Source organism: Balaenoptera borealis, assembly GCF_965194805.1.
Source record: "Balaenoptera borealis genome assembly, chromosome: 5".
Classification (NCBI taxonomy): domain Eukaryota; kingdom Metazoa; phylum Chordata; class Mammalia; order Artiodactyla; family Balaenopteridae; genus Balaenoptera; species Balaenoptera borealis.
The window spans coordinates 71,531,550-71,549,844 of record NC_138862.1 but is presented as its reverse complement, the minus strand read 5'-3'; the positions used below and the strand labels follow the sequence as shown (position 1 = coordinate 71,549,844).

The following is an 18,295-nucleotide window of genomic DNA, read 5'->3' as shown; positions in this document are numbered from 1 at the left end:
ATAACCTAAATGCTTCCACACAAGCGCAGTTATCTGGAGCAGAAGGAGGTAAGAAAGAGAGAATATCAGGTTTTGTTAACAGAAAAAAAAGTTACTATGCAGGAATTCATCAAATATTAATAAGTTTTCCCATAGGGATGATTAGAAAGAAAATGAATCCCCCTATCAATTCCCAACGCAAGTGAATTAGAGAAAAATGCAGCCAAATAAGCAGAGGTACTTACCGCTCTCCCGAGGGAAGGTGATGTCTTAATAAGGTACCGTGCAAAATGTTTTGAGAGCGCCGGCTGAGAAGTGGTACAGATACGCGAAACGTTAGCATTTACTTTTATTAGTATGCTGACGCAAGTAGTATCAGTGCAGCCTCTGCTTTGCGTCCGGACGTGTCGCTCCGCGTGCTGGCCGTGGAGAGGGGAGCTGGGGCGCAGTTCTGCAGTCCACGCTCGCAGCCTCTGGGGCTGCTCTGCAGTGGGGGTGTGAAAGGTTCGTGTGTACCAAAGCTTAGGGGGCCTTTCTGTAGCAGGAGGGACTCGAAGGGCACGGAGGAACATGATCTCATTTAAGGCATGTGATTCTGAGGTGTTCAGGGTCCAGCATAATTTGGGCGGAAAGGCTAACTGCTAAACCAGCGGCCCTCGAGAGCTGCCAGAGCAGCGGGTGCAATGTTTCCTCCGGTCCGGTAAGAGGCGCTAGGGGCGAGTCCGGGGCCCGGGGCCACTCTCGCCGGCCGCTCGTCTCTTGGTTCCTCCCCCAGCCCTCCGCCGCGGGTGGGAGAGGGCGCAGCCAGCACGCGTGCGCGCTCCGTCTGTGCGGCTAGTCTGCGTGCGTGAGTGGGAGGTGGCAGGCCTCAGCCCCTGGCCTTCTTCGCTGAGTGTTCCAGCGCGACGTCTCCAGCTATGAACCGGTTTGGTACCCGGTTAATGGGAGCCACCGCGACCCCGCCGCCGCCGCCGCCGCCGCCGAAAGCCCGCAGCAATGAAAACCTGGACAAAATTGATATGTCTTTGGGTGAGGAGCCGAGTCGCACCGAGTTGGAGTGGGAGGAGGTGTGGGTGGAACCAAGTACCGCGGTTTGTGGGGGAAGGGGTGGTTGGCCGCAGTTGTCGATGGAGTTTTCTTACGGGTGGGCGGAACCAAGCGGGGGCCGGTGGGGACGGGGGAGCGCTTTCTGGCGTCAGGATCGAGCCCGGGGGCCTCGGGCGTCCCTTCGGCGGGGCTGTGTCTGAGGGGACGGGGGGCGCTTCGGGCCGGGAGGTTGGGAAGGCAGAGGAGTGCCGAACCTGTTTCCGCCCCCCCCTCAAAGGGGAGCCGCCACTCGCGGGTGACCCCGGCTCTTTGTGAAGAAAACTCCGCGGGTTTCACCTCAGGCTTGTGCGCGGTGGGCGTTATCGGGGGGCGAGGGCAAGGGTCGGACGGAGCCGTCCTTTCTGAGGAAGCTCTTCGAGAGCCCAGCGGGTTCGGTTAAATCCGTGGTTCCCGAGAAGGGCTGGTTGGGCGTTTTATGCGCCCGGGCCTGCGCCTGGCGCCGCACAGAAGCGTCAAGACGCCCCGAGAGTTGGCCATTTCTGACGGGCCCCAGACGGCCGGGCCACCGCGGGGCCGGGGCGCTTGACAGAAAGAAAAGATAGGAAGGACTTCGTGGGATGGTGGTGTATTAGGCGGTGCCTAGAAAAGCACATTCTCCTCATCCAGTCCTTCAAGCTAGCGATTAGAAAAAAACGAAGCGAAAACCGAAGGAGGGTTTACGTGGGTTGATGGGAAGCCAAGTAAAGCATAGGATCTAAGAGAGTGGGGTGGTTTGGTGACGATTAGGTAAAAAGCAGGGAGATTGGCGATTCAATTAAAAATTCAGACCTAACACCACTGAGGCACTAGTCTCTGTGTTTGGCTTGGTTGGTTTAAAAGTAATAACGTTTTTGTCGGGATTCAGGTTTTGGTATTAAATGTGGTTAGCTCTGCCTGAGGCCTGCAATTTTTCGGATATTTGAAAAGTACCCGACTAGGGGATACAGAGGTGTAACTTTTCCGAGGACGATATTTTTCTTTTTTGTTGTGGTTTTTCTGCAAAGTTCATAGTCAAAAGTCAAGAACTCTTGGTTTCTGTGTTTGTCTTAAGTTAGAACCCAAGATGTGAATTAAGCAAATCATCAGAAATCATAGGTTTGGCCTCAAGTCTTGCCTTACTGCTAGTCAGTAGTGACCTCTAAAGAAATGAGAAGTCTTTTGAATTAAAGCCAAGAAAAAATATAATAACGAATATTTATTGAGTGCTTACTACTCGCCAAGCAGTGGACTAAGCATTTTATATGTGTTAAATTATCCCGATAATAATCCTATGAGGTACTTACTCCTAATGATAAAGAGCATGCATGGAATCCCGAATCCCAGACTGTCTCAGTTCAAATCCTGCTTCTGCCACTTATGAGCCATTTGATCTTGGGCAAATTGCTTCTCAGTACCTCATCTGTAAAAAGGTGAGCCACTACCTCACACGGTTGCTGTAAGTATTAAATAAGTCAATAGGCATATGTAAACTGCTCAGAACAGTACCTGGTACACAGTAAGCACCATATTTACATATATACACGCACATACTGTATAAGCCGTTGTTGTTATTCCCATCTTACAAAACCTGAGGCATAGAGAAATTAAATAACTTGCCCACAGTCATACAGCAAGTAAGTGATGGACTCAGGATTTCAGTCTGGTTCTAGAGCACCAAGCTCTAGATGTAGGAAGTGTTAACCATGTAGTGTCGTAAGCATTACATTTCTTAAGTTTCTAAGTTTTTTGTATGTATTTTGTTCAGTGATTAGGATGTTCAAATGAAGAAAACTGAGGGATAATTCTCTTTGAAGATAGAAATGAAGTGCAGTGGATAGCTAAAAGAGAGATTGGTCTCTCTTCTCCCTTAAGAACATACAGCATTCTGTCAGGTGCCCTTTTTTTTTTAGATGCCTTGTTTTGTTTTAGTGAGAATTTTACAGAGAAGTGATGAAGAGATAGGTATTTTAGGCAATTATTATGCTTTGTGAATATCCCATTTTATCCGGTGTGCATAGGTTTTAGAATCTAATTTTTTGTTTTGTTTTTAATTGTGGTTCTATCAAGTTTATGTGAATATTCATATGGAATTATTTACCAAGGTTACCAATAGCTGGCCTCATTGTGGCTCAATTTCTTAATTTTTTTTAAAAAAATCTTTCTTTCTTTGGCTGTGCCAGGTCTTAGTTGCGGCACGTGGGGTCTTCGTTGCTGTGTGCCAGATCTTTAGTTGCAGCATGCGGGAATCTTTTAGTTGCGGCATGCGGGCTCTTAGTTGCGGCGTGAAGGATCTAGTTCCCTGACCAAGGATGGAGCCTGGGTTCCCTGCATTGGGAATGCAGTCTTAACCGCTGGACCACCAGGGAAGTCCCTCAGTATCTTAGTTTGAAAATGGGTATTATAATAGTTATTTCATAGAATTATTGTGAGAATTGAATGAATACATGTTTTCAGAACAATCCTATTAGTACTCAGTTACTACTATTACTGTTATTGTTATCACATGTATACCCCTAGTTTTTTATAAAAGTAGTTCATAATGGATTTTTTTTTAAATTTCTGATACCCTGTCTACTCCTCGATTAGGAGAAAGCCATTATCTGCTTTTAGATTGCAAGAATCCTCTCTGTCATGGTAGCTCCATTTAACTGAGGATTTAGATAATAAAATGTTTAAATAGAAAACATAATTTTATGTTTGATATGCTTTGCTACGTTTAATTTTTAGTTATGTTTATACTCTATAACGCTCTGTTTTTAAATCAGCCTGGTTAGTCAAAATTATACTCTGCCTTTTTTTATTTTGTGGTTCCCCAGACCAAGTTCATTTTTGGGGGGTACTCTAATGGCTCTGAGATCTCAGACTTCTGGTGAAGAATAAGTAGCACCCTGTTAGAGGAAAGTAGTGTTTCAAAAGTGGTGTCTAACTATTCCCTTTCTGTTTACTGAGAATTTAACATGTTCATGGCTCTGATATTTGTGAAATCTTTGTATTTTGTAAAAAACTGTTTTTGAGTGTCTAACTTTGATGAACTTTTTTGTAGCTGAGGGATGGATCTCAAGGTAACAAACTACTTTGAAGGGATTTGAATTATTTTCTATGAATATTTAAATGTAGTTTAGAGTCTTAGAGATTAGAGATTGGTGCACTGCAACGAAGAGTAGCCCCCACTTGCAGCAACTAGAGAAAGCCCGCAAGCAGCCGCGAAGACTCACTGCAGACATAAATAAATAAATAAATAAATAAATAAATAAATAAATTTTAAAAAAGATTAGAGGTTAGCGAGGTAGAGTAGTAAAATATAAGAAAGGATTTCTGTAATCTATATTTCCTTCTTTGACTTCAGAAAAGACTAGTTATATTGATATAGTTGTTAGATTATTTGTATTTAGAGTAGTTTGGAAAAAAAGCAGCTGAGGTTAGTTAGTTTTTGTTAATTTTATTAAGAAGTTGTTGACGTTCAATTTATTTGGTTTATTTACTGTATTTTCAATCAGCAAAATTAATATTGGAGTTGGAACTTTGGAGAAAGTGTTTGGATATTCTTAAACGAGTATTTTTTGTCTTCTAGTAATCTCCTTTAAACAGATGTAAATAGGGATCTGGAGTACATTTAGTTTTCTGATCTTCACATTGTTCTGTTGTGGTATTAGAGCAATGTGATGTTTGTGAATTACCTTGGGACGGTCTGGAAGTGTTTGGGGGAAATGATGAGACTTAGAGAGAACAGTGTAGAGGGAATTCCCTGGTGGTCCAGTGGTTAGGACTCCACGCTTCCACTGCAGAGGGCACGGGTTCGATCCCTGGTCATCGGGGAACTAAGATCCTACAATCCTGCGTGCCACGCAGCACGGCCAAAAAAAAGAGAGAGAGAGAGAACAGTGTAGAAAGAAAAATAAGGTAACACTGAATTGCTTTGCTAAATGAGCAAAGAACCAACAGTATTTTCTTTTTGTACTATACCTTTATTATGGTACATGTTTAATTTTTTGTTTACTATTTACATGTCTGTTTCCATCATTAATTTTAAACTTACTGAGAATAGGGATCATATTTTACTTTTGTTTGTTTCTGTTACAGCACAGCCTACCACATATATTCATTGCATATAGTATATAGTCAATAAATATTTGCTGAATTGAGGTGAACTTAGAAATTTAGTCTTTGAATGATTTATTTTTTGACTGCCAATGGTTTTATTGAAAGGTGGTCATCTTTAAAAACTGGAGACTTCTGTGATTATGGAAAGTAAGTATGAGTAATTTTTGTAAACAGGTTTTTGCTTATTTATATTTATTAGGGAAAGAAATACTGTGAATAACAGAAATCTTCATTAGTTGGTAGCTCTGCTTTGGGCTATTGACTTGAACTTTTCCTACAAAACCATTGTTCATTGCTCCAAATATATTGGCTGATTTGAGCTTTTATGCTCATATCATTATTATCCTCTTATCAAAGTGCTTTCAAAGTAGAAAAGAAGTTAGGGACGTAGGAAATTTATCAACTAGAAAATGAGACTGAGTAATTGAGTCATTAAGTTAAAATAAAGGTAATCATCACATTTCGTCTATCACAGATGATATCATCAAATTGAATCGAAAGGAAGGAAAGAAACAGAATTTCCCAAGACTAAATAGAAGACTCCAGCAAAGTGGTGCCCGGCAATTCAGGATGAGAGTAAGATGGGGAATTCAACAGAATTCTGGTAAGTTTTGCAAGTAAGCTTTAATAAAGAGCCGTTATTTGTGGGTTCATAGTATACTACCTTTGATACATACCTAAAGCGTGGAGGAAGTATATCAGTACCCTTTGTGATTTGTATTTTTCCTTCTCTCAGGGTTTTGTTTAATCTTACAATCTGGTAAAAATTCAGGTTTCCTTAAATAGGTGATAACACTATTTCTTAAGGACATTAAGTCATTTTAAAGTAACCTCAGTATATAAAGTCTTTATTATGTTTAGGACTGTAGATTTATAAAGGATCTTACATATCATGAAGTCTCAATCTCCTTCACAGTTAGAGGTTTGTCTGATGGATGACTATGTAACTCCAGCTTAAATATATTCAGTGAAAGAGCATACCACCTCACAACATAACTTATTCCATTACTGGAGACAGCACTGTTCACTAGAAAATTCTCTTAATTTGAATTAAATCATGCCTTCCTGTTAATTCTATAGAGTTATAGGAAACAGGTTTCTATATGAAAACCTTTTATAAATATGTGGAGACTACTATTCTGCATAGAAAATGACTTCTATATTATTTATCTTATCATCCAGGACCTTTAGGATTTGTTAAATCCTCCAGAGGTAACACAGAATTGAATGCTTTAGATATGGTCTAATGATCTTGGAACTCTACATATACAGTTATTTTTGGTAATCTAGAAGCTTATTTATTTACAACATTTTGTTCCAAAATGGACTTAAGGCAGTAACTGAATACTATTAATTATATGTGACTCATTACCTTTTTTAGCAGTTACATCAGCATTTTAGAATAAACATTTGTTCAGATTTTTAAAACTCTAGATCTTTTTTACATATGTGAAAAAATGTTTGATAAACTAATTCCTAAGTTGATTTTTATCCTATATGTTAAAAAACGTAGAAAATAATCTCCAATAGGTTGAACATAATTAATCCTATGTTTAACAGCTAATATGCCAGCATATCCTCAACATATGCCTGTAACTAAGATTAGACCCTGCAGAAGAATTTATTCTTCCCTAGTAATTTCTTGGATAGCTGAACCCAAGTAAGTAAATCTTGTAATAGGTATTTAGCTATAGAAAATTAATATTTAATTCCAGTGATTTATATTTAAAGGTTTCTTATAAATGTTACTCAACATACCATATTTTATATATGATTTGTTTTAAAATAATTTTAGAGTTCATAGAAGCCAGAAATATATTTATTTATGCTAATCGTTTGTTAAATACCTGATAAATGCTCTGAACTGACCAGGTTGTCAGGGTATGTAAAGATGCACTCTTACTTCAAGGAATTTCTAGTAACAGAGATAAGGTAGAAAACATAGAGTTGAGAAATACCATAAGAGAAATTCTGATTGTACTACAGGATTTTAGATAGGGATTTTGTCCTAAGAAAATTGGTGGTGATTTAATGGATAAGGTGAAATAGGATCTGATTCATGAAGGATCAGGAAAGCTTTCCTTTTACAGGGGTTATAATCTGAGCCTTGAGCTAAATGATACCCAGCGGCAGCTTAGGATCTTCTGAGATTGAAATTGCGCTTGTATGTTCTCCACTTACATCTGTCAGGGCCTAAAATAGAAGAGCTGCTGCTGTCACTGAATGTTCAGAGAGGTATGGGATTTTCTTAAGCTCTAATTGGTTTGGAAAAGTTCAGATTTCCACGTTATAATGTCAGTGAAGATGTTAGCTTGAGGTAAGGGAATAAGTAGCACAGAGAGCCCTTAGCAAATACTCAATTATTTATTTATTTTTTTAAAAAAATTATTTATTTATTTATTTGGCTGCTCCGGTTCTTAGTTGCGGCACGTGGGATCTTCTTTGCCACGATCTTTAGTTGTGGCATGCGGGCTTGTAGTTGTGGCAGGCGAGATCTAGTTTCCCTGACCAGGAGTCGAACCCGGGCCCCCTGCATTGGGAGTGTAGAGTTTTAACTGCTGGACCACCAGAGGAGTCCCTCAATAATTTATTTTTGACGGCTGAACAAATAAGTGAATAAAGTCTTCCTAATTCTGTACCTGAAATATAATTTAGTCATTCAATACATACTTGTACAAACAACCTAAATGTCTTTCAGGTATGGAATACTATACAACAGCAGTTCTCAAAGTGCTGTCCAGAGATCCTGGGGAATCCCCAAGACTCAAGGGGTTCACATGGTCAAAACTATTTTTATAATAATACTAAGACATTGTGTTTTCAGTCTTATTCTCTCATGAATGTACAGTGGACTTTCCAAAGTCTACACGACATGTGATAAATAAAACAGATTGGAAGCAGAAGCAGAAATGAGAATCTAGCTATCTCCTATTAAGCCACACACTAAAGAGATTTGCAAAAATGCAAATCAATGCTACTCTTCCTATTAGATATTTTTGTTTGTTTAGGAATACAGTAGTTATTTTTCATTAAAAATGTTATTTGCCCTACATGTTGTGAGTTTATTGTTGTTTTAATAAAATAACAAATAGTTTTTAAATGTCTTAGTTTTCATTTGTATTGTGGTAAATAACAGTAAACATAAACCCTATATATCAGAAATACCAGAAACACAAACTCTTTGGGGTCCTCAGTAATTTTTAAGAGTATAAAGAGGTCCTGAGACCAAAAAGTTTGAGAATGCTATTTCTTTTTGAGGTAGAAGAGACAGAGAAATAGTTGTATGCTGCTTTGAAAGGAGCCAGTAATATGATTGCATACACTCTGTGATATGATATTTCCCAGAAAATCCCTCAAATCTTCGTGTAAGTGATCAGACTACAGAAATTATTTAGGCAGCTTGATGTGTGTGTGAAAGAAATTCATGAAGGGATTGGGCTAACGATTCAAAGGAAAGATGAAAATTCCTGTGTCTAGTTTTAGTTGTTCTCAACATTGGTTGCATCTGTGGAGCTTTATAAATTAGACTGATGCTCTGGCTGCACTCCATTGCTACTGAACCAGAATCTGCAGAAGTAGGGCCTGGGTTTTTTGTTTTTTTCTTTTTAAGCTCCATATGTCCTTCTGATACATGGCTAGTAGTGTTAAACTGCTGCTCTAGTGGAGCTGAAAATGTGAAAGGACCTTCATAGAGGTAGTAGTTGAAGTAATGAGAATGAAGGTACTCTAGAAAGACGAGAACTTTCTAAAGGGGCTATATGGATGAAAACCAAGAAAAGACTATTGCATGAAACATGACAATGACAAGGTGAAAAATACAACCATTGCTAAAACTGAGATAGAGCTAATGAAGTTTGTTCAAAGATAGAAAAGGAGGAAGGAGGAAGGGATGATCTAGGCTTGTTAGAAGGTAGAGGATAAGAAGCCACTGGAAAGAAAGAAAGAAAGATGGTAGAACGGGTGATGAGTATGGGAACAATGACTATAACAGTCAGAAATAGAAGGCACCCAGGAATAGAATTCTATCCCATACTTGTCTCCTTTTATTCTTGTTTTTTTTTTTTAATTTTATTGAAGTATAGTTGATTTACAATGTTGTGTTGATTGCTTCTGTACAGCAAAGTGACTCAGTTATAGATGTATAAATTCTTTTTCATATTCTTTCCATTATGGTTTATTATAGGATATTGAATATAGTTCCCTGTGCTACACAGTAGGACCTTGTTGTTTATCCATCCTATATGTATATACTAGTTTGTATCTGCTAATCCCAAACTCCCAATCCTTCCCTCTCCCTCCCCTTTTATTCTTGCTAATGAGATTTTCTCATGAGTCTTTCTCATCTACGCCTCAAACTTTGGTATAATAATGGATTCCTCCTCTCTTTAAACTTTCTCTTTGTTCTACTAATTCATTCATTCTTTTGGAATACGTTCAAATTTCTTTGTTCCTTTCCCAGTCCCTTATCATGTTGTGTTTGAGTGTTGCCATAGCATCTGAAATGGTTTCACTGCCTTCTCTCTCTTTTTTCCATTCAGTATAAGATACTGCTTCTAGACTGATATAATCTGATCATGAATTCAGTGACCCCCCCCCTCAGTTCCCTTTCAAGTATAGTCTTTTTTTTTTTCATCTTTATTGGCGTATAATTGGTTTACAATGGTGTGTTAGTTTCTGCTTTATAACAAAGTGAATCAGCTATGCATATACATATATCCCCATATCTCTTCCCTCTTGCATCTCCCTCCCTCCCACCCTCCCTATCCCACCCCTTTACGTGGTCACAAAGCATCGAGCTGATCTCCCTGTGCTATGCGGCTGCTTCCCACTAGCTATCTATTTTACATTTGGTAGTGTATATATGTCCATGCCTCTCTCTCACTTTGTCCCAGCTTAACCTTCCCCCTCCCCGTGACCTCAAGTCCATTCTCTAGTAGGTCTGTGTCATTCCCATCCTGCCCCTAGGTTCTTCATGACCATTTTTTTTTAGAGTCCATATATATGTGTTAGCATACAGTATTTGTTTTTCTCTTTCTGACTTACTTCACTCTGTATGACAGACTCTAGGTCCATCCACCTCACTACAAATAACTCAGTTTCGTTTCTTTTTATGGCTGAGTAATATTCCATTGTATACATGTGCCATATCTTCTTTATCCATTCATCTGTTGATGGACACTTAGGTTGCTTCCATGTCCTGGCTATTGTAAATAGAGCTGCAATGAACATTGTGGTACATGACTCTTTTTGAATTATGGTTTTTCAGAGTATATGCCCAGTAGTGGGATTGCTGGGTCATATGGTAGTTCTATTTTTAGTTTTTTAAGGAACGTCCATACTGTTCTCCATAGTGGCTCTATCAATTTACATTCCCACCAACAGTGCAAGAGGGGTCCCTTTTCTCCACACCCTCTCCAGCATTTATTGTTTGTAGATTTTTTTGATGATGGCCATTCTGACTGGTGTGAGGTGATACCTCATTGTAGTTTTCCATTCACTTCTTATCCTTTTCTCTAGACTGTCTCTCAAATCACTGTGGTTGCCCATGTCTTTGTACTTGTCACTTTATGCCTCTCTCCCTATTCACATCTTGCCTGTTTTGTAATACCTAGCTCAGAGCCTGCTTTTTCTGTCATAACTGTGTTTTTCTCTTTGGAAATGTACCATAGATTATATTCTGCCTTTTATTATTCTTTAATTTTTATATATAACAGTTTGGAAAATGTTCAATTTTTCGAGCCACACAAACTTGCACTTAGATCATGGCTCTGCCATTTTCTAACTGTGCCCTCTGGGTAGTCACTGTTCTTTGCCTCACTTTGCTCACTTGTAAAATTGAGATGTTAGCATCAATTTCATCAAGTGCTCATTTAAATTAAGGTACTCAGAACAGTGCCTAGCACAGTGGTAGCTGCTTCATTATTTAGTACAAATAAAAATAGCAAGTAGTTGTAGATTTAATTTGAATATACAGGTTTCCCCTACATGCTTAATCTTCGTTTGGTTGCTGTTCTAGAAGGGAATCACACATAGAGCAGCAATAATTTGATCCTAATATTTTAAAAAATTGTATCTTTATTGCTTTTTCGCTGATTATAAAAGTAATAAAATCAGCACCTTTAGTACTGAGGCAGAGCACCCAAAAAGGGAACAAATCTACAAGAACTCCCTACCACACTGAGTTGCCGCGCTGGTGGAATTCACTGGGAAGTGATCTATAGGGGTGATGCAGCTTTAATTCACTGGAGGATGAGCAGGGCCAGAATTAGAGTGATGCCTAGGACTAGATCTAGATAGATACCGAGGGCCTAAAATTTAAGGTGTCACTCATTCTCAGATTTTATGGCTTAGGCGCCTCTCTTGCCTCACCATAGTCTCAGCTTTCAGGGGAGGGATAGTGAGTGCCACTGGGTGTCCTGTGCCACAGGAACAAGCCTTGAGGTGCCCACTGGAACTTGGAAGAAAAGCTCCTTCTTTTTCTAGAGTCCTTCCAGTGCCCTCTGCTGACAAAGCTTAACATCGTGCCAGCTGATAAGAGAAATATTCCAGTAACAGAAGCGGGACAGTAAAGAGTGAATTGGGAGCTGAAAGGCAATAAATTGGTAAATGGTTCAACCATCATAACATAACAAGTTTTTCTAACTGTCTAGTTGAATTCTGGTTTCAAAGTAGGTGCACCACAGAAAAGCATTATGGAATTAGATAAATTCGACAGTGACATATACATGATTATGGCTTAAGAGATTCATCACACACAGTCCTGAGAAATCCTACAATAAACTATTATAACTTTGTTTAGTTTGACTATGAAAGAGGTTGGTAGACCTGTTACCACATTGCAGGTGTATAGTATTATACAGGATTCTATTCTAAAGACATTCCCCCCCAAATTAGAATTAAGATAAGCATGCCCAATATCACAATTGTTACTTAGCATAGTTCTCTGGAATTTCTGGCCATTGCATTAAGAAGTAAAAGAATTTGAGGTATAATTATTGGAAGGAAAAAGATAGTATCATTTGTGGGTAATATGATTATCACTCAGAAATCCCAAGAAAATAATTTGAAAGACTATTAGAACTAATAAGTGAATTCAGTGGAATGGCTGATTAAAAGGTATTAATTAAAACCTCAGTAGCTTTCTGTAATCCCAGGAATGACAATATGAAGATTATTAATAGATAAGGGATCTTTTTTTCTGATTGACAACAAATGTATAAAATACTTAGTAATAAGCTTAATAAGAAATGTGCAGGACCTATGGGAGGAAAAGCTTGAAACTTTACGGAGCCAATTTAGTGACAAAAGAAGACTTGAATAATTGGAAAGACGTAACGTGTTCCTGAATATTGTAAAATATCAATTCTTGATAAATTAATTATAAATTTAAAGTAATTCTTCTATCAAAGCATCAAAGGAAACTAGAACTTGACCCTAGAAAACTGATTTATGAACATGATAGTTTGTGAATGGAAGAATACAAATAGTCAAAAAACCCATGGAAAGTGTTCATTATTACTAGTAAACTACCAAATACAAGTTGTTGTTTTTTTATCTCAAACACTAAGTGATAAAGATTAAAAAGAATAATATTCAAAGTTGTCAATGATACGGAAAAAGTGGCACCCTTATGTTCCTGGGAATATAAATAAATATAGTCGTTCTGGAGGGGATTTTTTACAATATGAATCAAAATCCTTTAGAATTTGCTTTACTCTTTGATACAGCATTTTGATCTTTGGAAATTTATATATTGAGGAAATATCATGGATGTGTATAGAAATGTTATCTGTAGTGTTATTGCAATGTTATTTATAATAGTGTAACATTAGAAGTAACTAAAATGATTAGTATGAATATTAAAGACGTAGGATTAATATTCACAATACCGTGTTAATGTAGACTACAAAGTAGTATATGGAGTAGTGAAATATGGTTGCTGGAAGATTGACTCAGTCCATTTTCTGGGCACATGGTACTACAAAATTGTGAATTACCTCATGCTATAGTCTTTTGAGTTGCTTAAAAACAGTTGAAACTAAAAGTGTTAATTTGAAATGTATGTATACAAGTAAAAGACTACAAAAATATAAAATGTTAGTAGTTGTTGTCTCTAAGTGGTGGGCTAATGGTGGTGGCTTTTATATTCTTATTTGTACTTTATATGTTTTTAAGATTTCTGTACTGAGCACGTTTACTTTTTCATAATTAGAAAATAAGTATTTAAATAGGTAAGATACATAATGGAAAAGCAAAGTCAGTAATGTCATATGCCGCAGAGATTAAAATATATATCCATTGGAGTTTACTGCAGACTTTAGCAAAAGCAGTTTGAATATAATAAGACTGAAAACAAAGAAGCCAGATTGCAACATCGTAAGGAAATAGGAGATGAGATAGTGAGTCCACTCTGGATCAGTGCCATCCAACAAATAAAGTGTGAGCCACATAATAATATATTTTATTTAATCCAGTACACCTAAAATATCATTCTAACATATGATTAATATAAAATTATTAATGAAATATTATACATTCTTTTGTTACATCTCAATTCAGACTAGTCATATTTCAAGTACTCAATAACCACATGTGGTTAGTGGCTACCATGCTGCACAGGGAAAGTTGAGACTGTTCTGTTTGTTGAGAAAGTAATGCCAAAGAGAGGATAGCTGGGGGGAAATGTGAGAATCCTCAAGTCCTTTGCAGTCCATTACAGCAGCAGAACCCTTTCCAATGCAGCTTATTGTCTCTTTAAAAATGAAATATTTTATGTAATTTTAAAGAAGTGTATAGAAATAGTAATATAATAATAACATAAGAAATATTATATGAATAATAATAAATGAAAAAAACTCTCATATCCTCCACCCTACTTAAGAAATAGAATATCCTGTGAACTGTGTGCCACTCACTTGCAGTCTTAGACTGATTTTTTTTTTTCCTCCTCTCCTACAGGTTTTGGTAAGAATAGTCTGAGCCATAGAGGAAGAGTGATGCCTGGAAAGAGACGTCCTTATGGAGTTATCACTGGCCTTGCAGCTAGGAAAGCAACTGGAATTCGAAAAGGAATTAGTCCTATGAATCGACCACCTCTAAGTGACAAGGTAGGTTGATGGCTGATCCTGAGTCGGAAACGCTTTTCCTTACAAATGAATCTGTATTCAAAACAGAAACAGACTTAAGAGACAAAGAAAACAAATTTACAGTTACCAAAGGGGATAGGAAGTGGGGAGGGATAAATTAGGAGTATGGGATTGACAGATACAAACTACTATACGTAAAATAGATAAGCAACAAGGATTTACTGTATTATCACGGAACTATATTCAGCATCTTGTAATAACCTATAATGGAAAATAATCTGAAATATATATATATTTATGACTGAATCACTTTGCTCTACACCTGAAATGAACACAATATGTAAATCAACCATACTTCAGTTAAAAAAAAAGAAACCCTTTTCCTTTGTTCGTACTAATATTTCTGTGAATGAGCTTGAGAGAGCATTTTATTTGAATATTTTGGGTTTTTTTAATATAGTACTTTGGGGCTTATATAAAAAATTCAACAATTAAATAAAAATTATTGTCATTCATGAAGAATACCTAAACTTCCACATTCTCAAATATAAAATTTTTTTACAGGTTCTTGACTTTACCGGTATGTGTGTATGTGTGTGTGTGTGTGTGTGTACAGTTTTTAACGGGATAGTGTGTGTCTGCAGTTTTTAACAGGTTATTGACATATAATTTTATACTATAAAATTCATTTGTTTTAAGTGTACAATTCAGTGAATTTTAGAAAATTTATAGAGTTGAACAATCATCACAATAATTAATTTTAGAACATTTCTATCACTCTAAAAAGAAATCTCAAGTCCATTCACAGTCATACCCTGTGATATGCCCCAGGCAACCACTAATCTACTTGCTGTAGATATTTTATAAATTTGCCTTTCTGGCATATTTCATATACAGGCATACCTTGTTTTATTGTACTTCACTTTATTGTGCTTCACAGATACTGCGTCTTTTTACAAATTGAAGATTTTTGGCAACCCTGCACTGAGCAAGTCTGTTGGTGCCGTTGTTCCAACAACATTTGCTCACTTTGTGTCTCTGTGTCACATTTTGGTAATTCTCGCAATATTTCAAACTCTTTCATTATTATATTTGTTATGGTGATCAGTGATCTTTGATGGTACTATTGCAAAAAGATCACAACTCGCTGAAGGCTGAGATGATGGGTAGCATTTTTTTAGCAATGAAGTATTTTTAGATTAAGGTATGTACGCTGTTTTTTTAGGCATAATGCTGTGGCACACTTAATAGACTACAGTATAGCGTAAATATAAATTTTTATATGTAGTGGGAAACCAAAAATTCATGTGACTCACTTTATTGTGATATTTGCTTTATTGCAGTGGTCTGGAACCAAATCCCCAGTAACTCCAAGGTATGCCTGTAAATGGAATCATACAGTAGTATGTGGGCTGGCATTTAGCCATAATACTTTTGAGGTTCATGTTGTAGCATGTCTCAGTACTTCATCTCTTTTTATTAGTGAATAATATTTCATCGTATGGATATTTTGTTTACCCATTCACCAGTTGATGGATGACATTTTGGTTTTTTCCACTTTTTTGGGTATTGTGAATATGTTGCTGTGAACATTGCCTGTAAGTGTGTATGGACCCAGGTTTTCATTTCTCTTGGGTGGATACCTATCTCCCCTAGTTGATATTTTTAATTAGAGTTACAATTATTTACCCACCATAAATTAACTACTTTTCAAATCTTAACTGAATTTTTAATTACATCTCAATGAGTAATTTTTGAATTGGCTGTATAAAGCATTACTTAAAATAGTTTCACAAATGGTTTTTCTTTAACTTCTTATGTTTAGTAAGTCTGAGCCACCAAGGAATTTAATGTTCCACCCTGCTGTTTTTTAACCCCTTTCGTTTCTCTGATTATGAAAGTAATACGTATTTTAATACAAAAATTCAGGACATTCATTTCTTAAATTATCTCAAGTATCTGTATTCTGGTTAACCACAACTGTCTTCACCCCTTAACTTTTCAATTCTGCTATCACCAGCAGCTATTCTCTAAAACTTTATTACAGAACTTGCTCCAGTAAAAATTTTAAGTTACCACATGTGGTAGTCTTTTGAGTTGTTTAAAAATAGTGAAAATTGAAAGAGAATGTGCTGAATGGTAAGATCCTTATATTCGAAGTTTGAATGATTTTGGAAAAGGTATGGTTTGAAATTTGCTGTTTCTTAAGAACTTTTCTCTCAACCTGAATACAGATTAATGTCTCAACAGAATCGACTGTGGTACTTGTGAAGCAGATCATTTTCTAGCAGTTTAGAAAATTTCTTTTTACATATAAGTAACTTACACCATCCTTTTCTATTCATTAAACAAATTACCTTACTTGTCCTTGAATTGCTGCATATACTTAGAAATTTTATACCTTAAAAAAAAGTCCTTTTTTTTTTTTTTTTTTTTACTGTGAATCTGTTTGGTTTATTTGGTAACACTCTTGCCCCCACTTTTCCCTGCTGTTGTTTTTGGAGTGTGTGGATGGAGCTTCCCAAAACAGGCTTCTTTGTGTCTCTAAGTAGGGGATGCTGTGGCCCAAAATAGGAAAAGTTTCACTGGCTGAGCCACTGATGTATCAGGGTCCCCCTTCCCACTGTCTCCTGGCCACCTGGTATCTGTCAGTAGGGGAGGGGAATCTCTTCCTGGGCTGGGCAATTTAAGGTGGGGCAGAGGGGACATGTCCTAGCTGGTGGTGCCTAGCTGCCAGGTGTCTTGCATGTAGATGGGGAGCCTCAAGTATGTGGGGATAAAGAACACTTTGTGGGACAGGCATTTCTTTGGCAGAATTGCCCTGGCTGCTACCAGCCAACTACCTAGTGTCCCTGGGTGAGGGGAGGGGAGTGTCAGTCCTGTGAGAAAAGAGAGCACTTCCCTTCACCACTTACTGTAATCAGGGGTCCTAATTGATACCACCTGCTGGTGCTGCTGGGCTCACCTGGTGTTGTCAGCAGGACTTCCATTCCATCCAGGGAGGAATGAGCCTATTTGGGCTGTCTTTTGCTAGTTTGGGATCCAGGAAATACTGGGCCACTCTCTTCTGTAGGGTGGGGGAGTGTAAGAAGCACTGTCACTATGTTGTTATTCTAATCACAAGGTCCATTCTCCAGGAAGTAGAGCTTAATTGCCCTCCCTAGGAGTATGAGCTACACTTACTAATTACTTTTAACGAACAGGGTATGCAAAGAGAAAAATGGTTGATTTTGTAGTGGAGAAACCTGTCCAACACTACCTTTATCAAGGACCACGGTGGCGCCCAGGCCTCCGGGTTCTGGGACAGCAGCTGCTGGGGTGCCACCTCTGACTCCAGAGCAGGTGGAGGCTGCCAGCTCCACCACGGTTGCTGTTCTCCAGAGGGAGGATGCTGCCCGCAGCCCTGCAGACCCCAGTTCCCGTGTGCCAGGAGCTGTCCAGTCTCCCCCCAGTGAGTCTCTGCACTGCGGTCTTCCAGCTTTTTACATATAAGTAACTTACACCATCCTTTTCTATTCATTCAACAAATTACCTTACTTGTCCTTGAATTGCTGCATATACTTAGAAATTTTATACCTTAAAAAAAAGTCCTGACCACAGTTAGACTTTTTGTTACGTTTTCTCTTCCTTTCCACAGTTTATATGAATTAGTGAGATTTTATTTCAATACAAATGTACATTTTCTTACCTATGAAGTGAATTACTAAGTGGGAAAGATAGCATACTCATTTACATTACGAGTATTTACTGAGAGAGCAAATGGCTGTGCCTGGAGGGGAATGGTTGTCTCTAAGAATGAATTTTCTTTTGTTTAGAGAAAGTCAGCTTAAAATATCTGCCAAGTAAAAGTTCGTAAGGGATTCTTCTACTGGAATATATAACCTTGTCAATGTCAATACTGTAACTTTTCTATTTTAGGTTCACAATTTCCTAAAACTGAGGGTATGTTATGTTTTGTAGAACTTTTAACTTGACTAATAATACTAAACCATTTAGTACTTCTGTGAACTTAAAAAATTTTTGTTGTTGCTGCATATATAGCAGTTATCGTCTGCTAATGGGTA

At 37.8% G+C, this 18,295-nt stretch overlaps 2 protein-coding genes across 8 annotated transcripts in view; one reads left to right on the top strand and one right to left on the bottom strand.

The window, feature by feature from the left end:
* The window catches only part of RUBCN (rubicon autophagy regulator), a 63,900-nt gene extending 63,470 nt beyond the window's left edge, over positions 1–430 (bottom strand). For 4 of the 6 annotated variants that reach the window (XM_082392277.1, XM_082392283.1, XM_082392282.1 and 1 more), the window contains exon 1: positions 225–430. In XM_082392277.1, coding sequence (XP_082248403.1) covers positions 225–322 — 98 coding nt within the window. In that variant the 5' untranslated portion in view covers positions 323–430. The remainder of the gene's footprint in view (positions 1–224) is intronic. The other 2 variants (XM_082392279.1, XM_082392278.1) reach the window with 2 other exon arrangements.
* A 291-nt stretch (positions 431–721) lies between these two features.
* FYTTD1 (forty-two-three domain containing 1) overlaps positions 722–18,295 on the top strand; it is a 33,274-nt gene continuing 15,700 nt past the window's right edge. The window contains exons 1-3 of one of the 2 annotated variants that reach the window (XM_082392350.1): positions 722–1,008; positions 5,621–5,749; positions 14,104–14,252. In XM_082392350.1, coding sequence (XP_082248476.1) covers positions 897–1,008; positions 5,621–5,749; positions 14,104–14,252 — 390 coding nt within the window. In that variant the 5' untranslated portion in view covers positions 722–896. Of the gene's footprint in view, positions 1,009–5,270; positions 5,293–5,620; positions 5,750–14,103; positions 14,253–18,295 lie in introns of those variants that run through there. The other variant, XM_082392351.1, reaches the window with a different exon arrangement.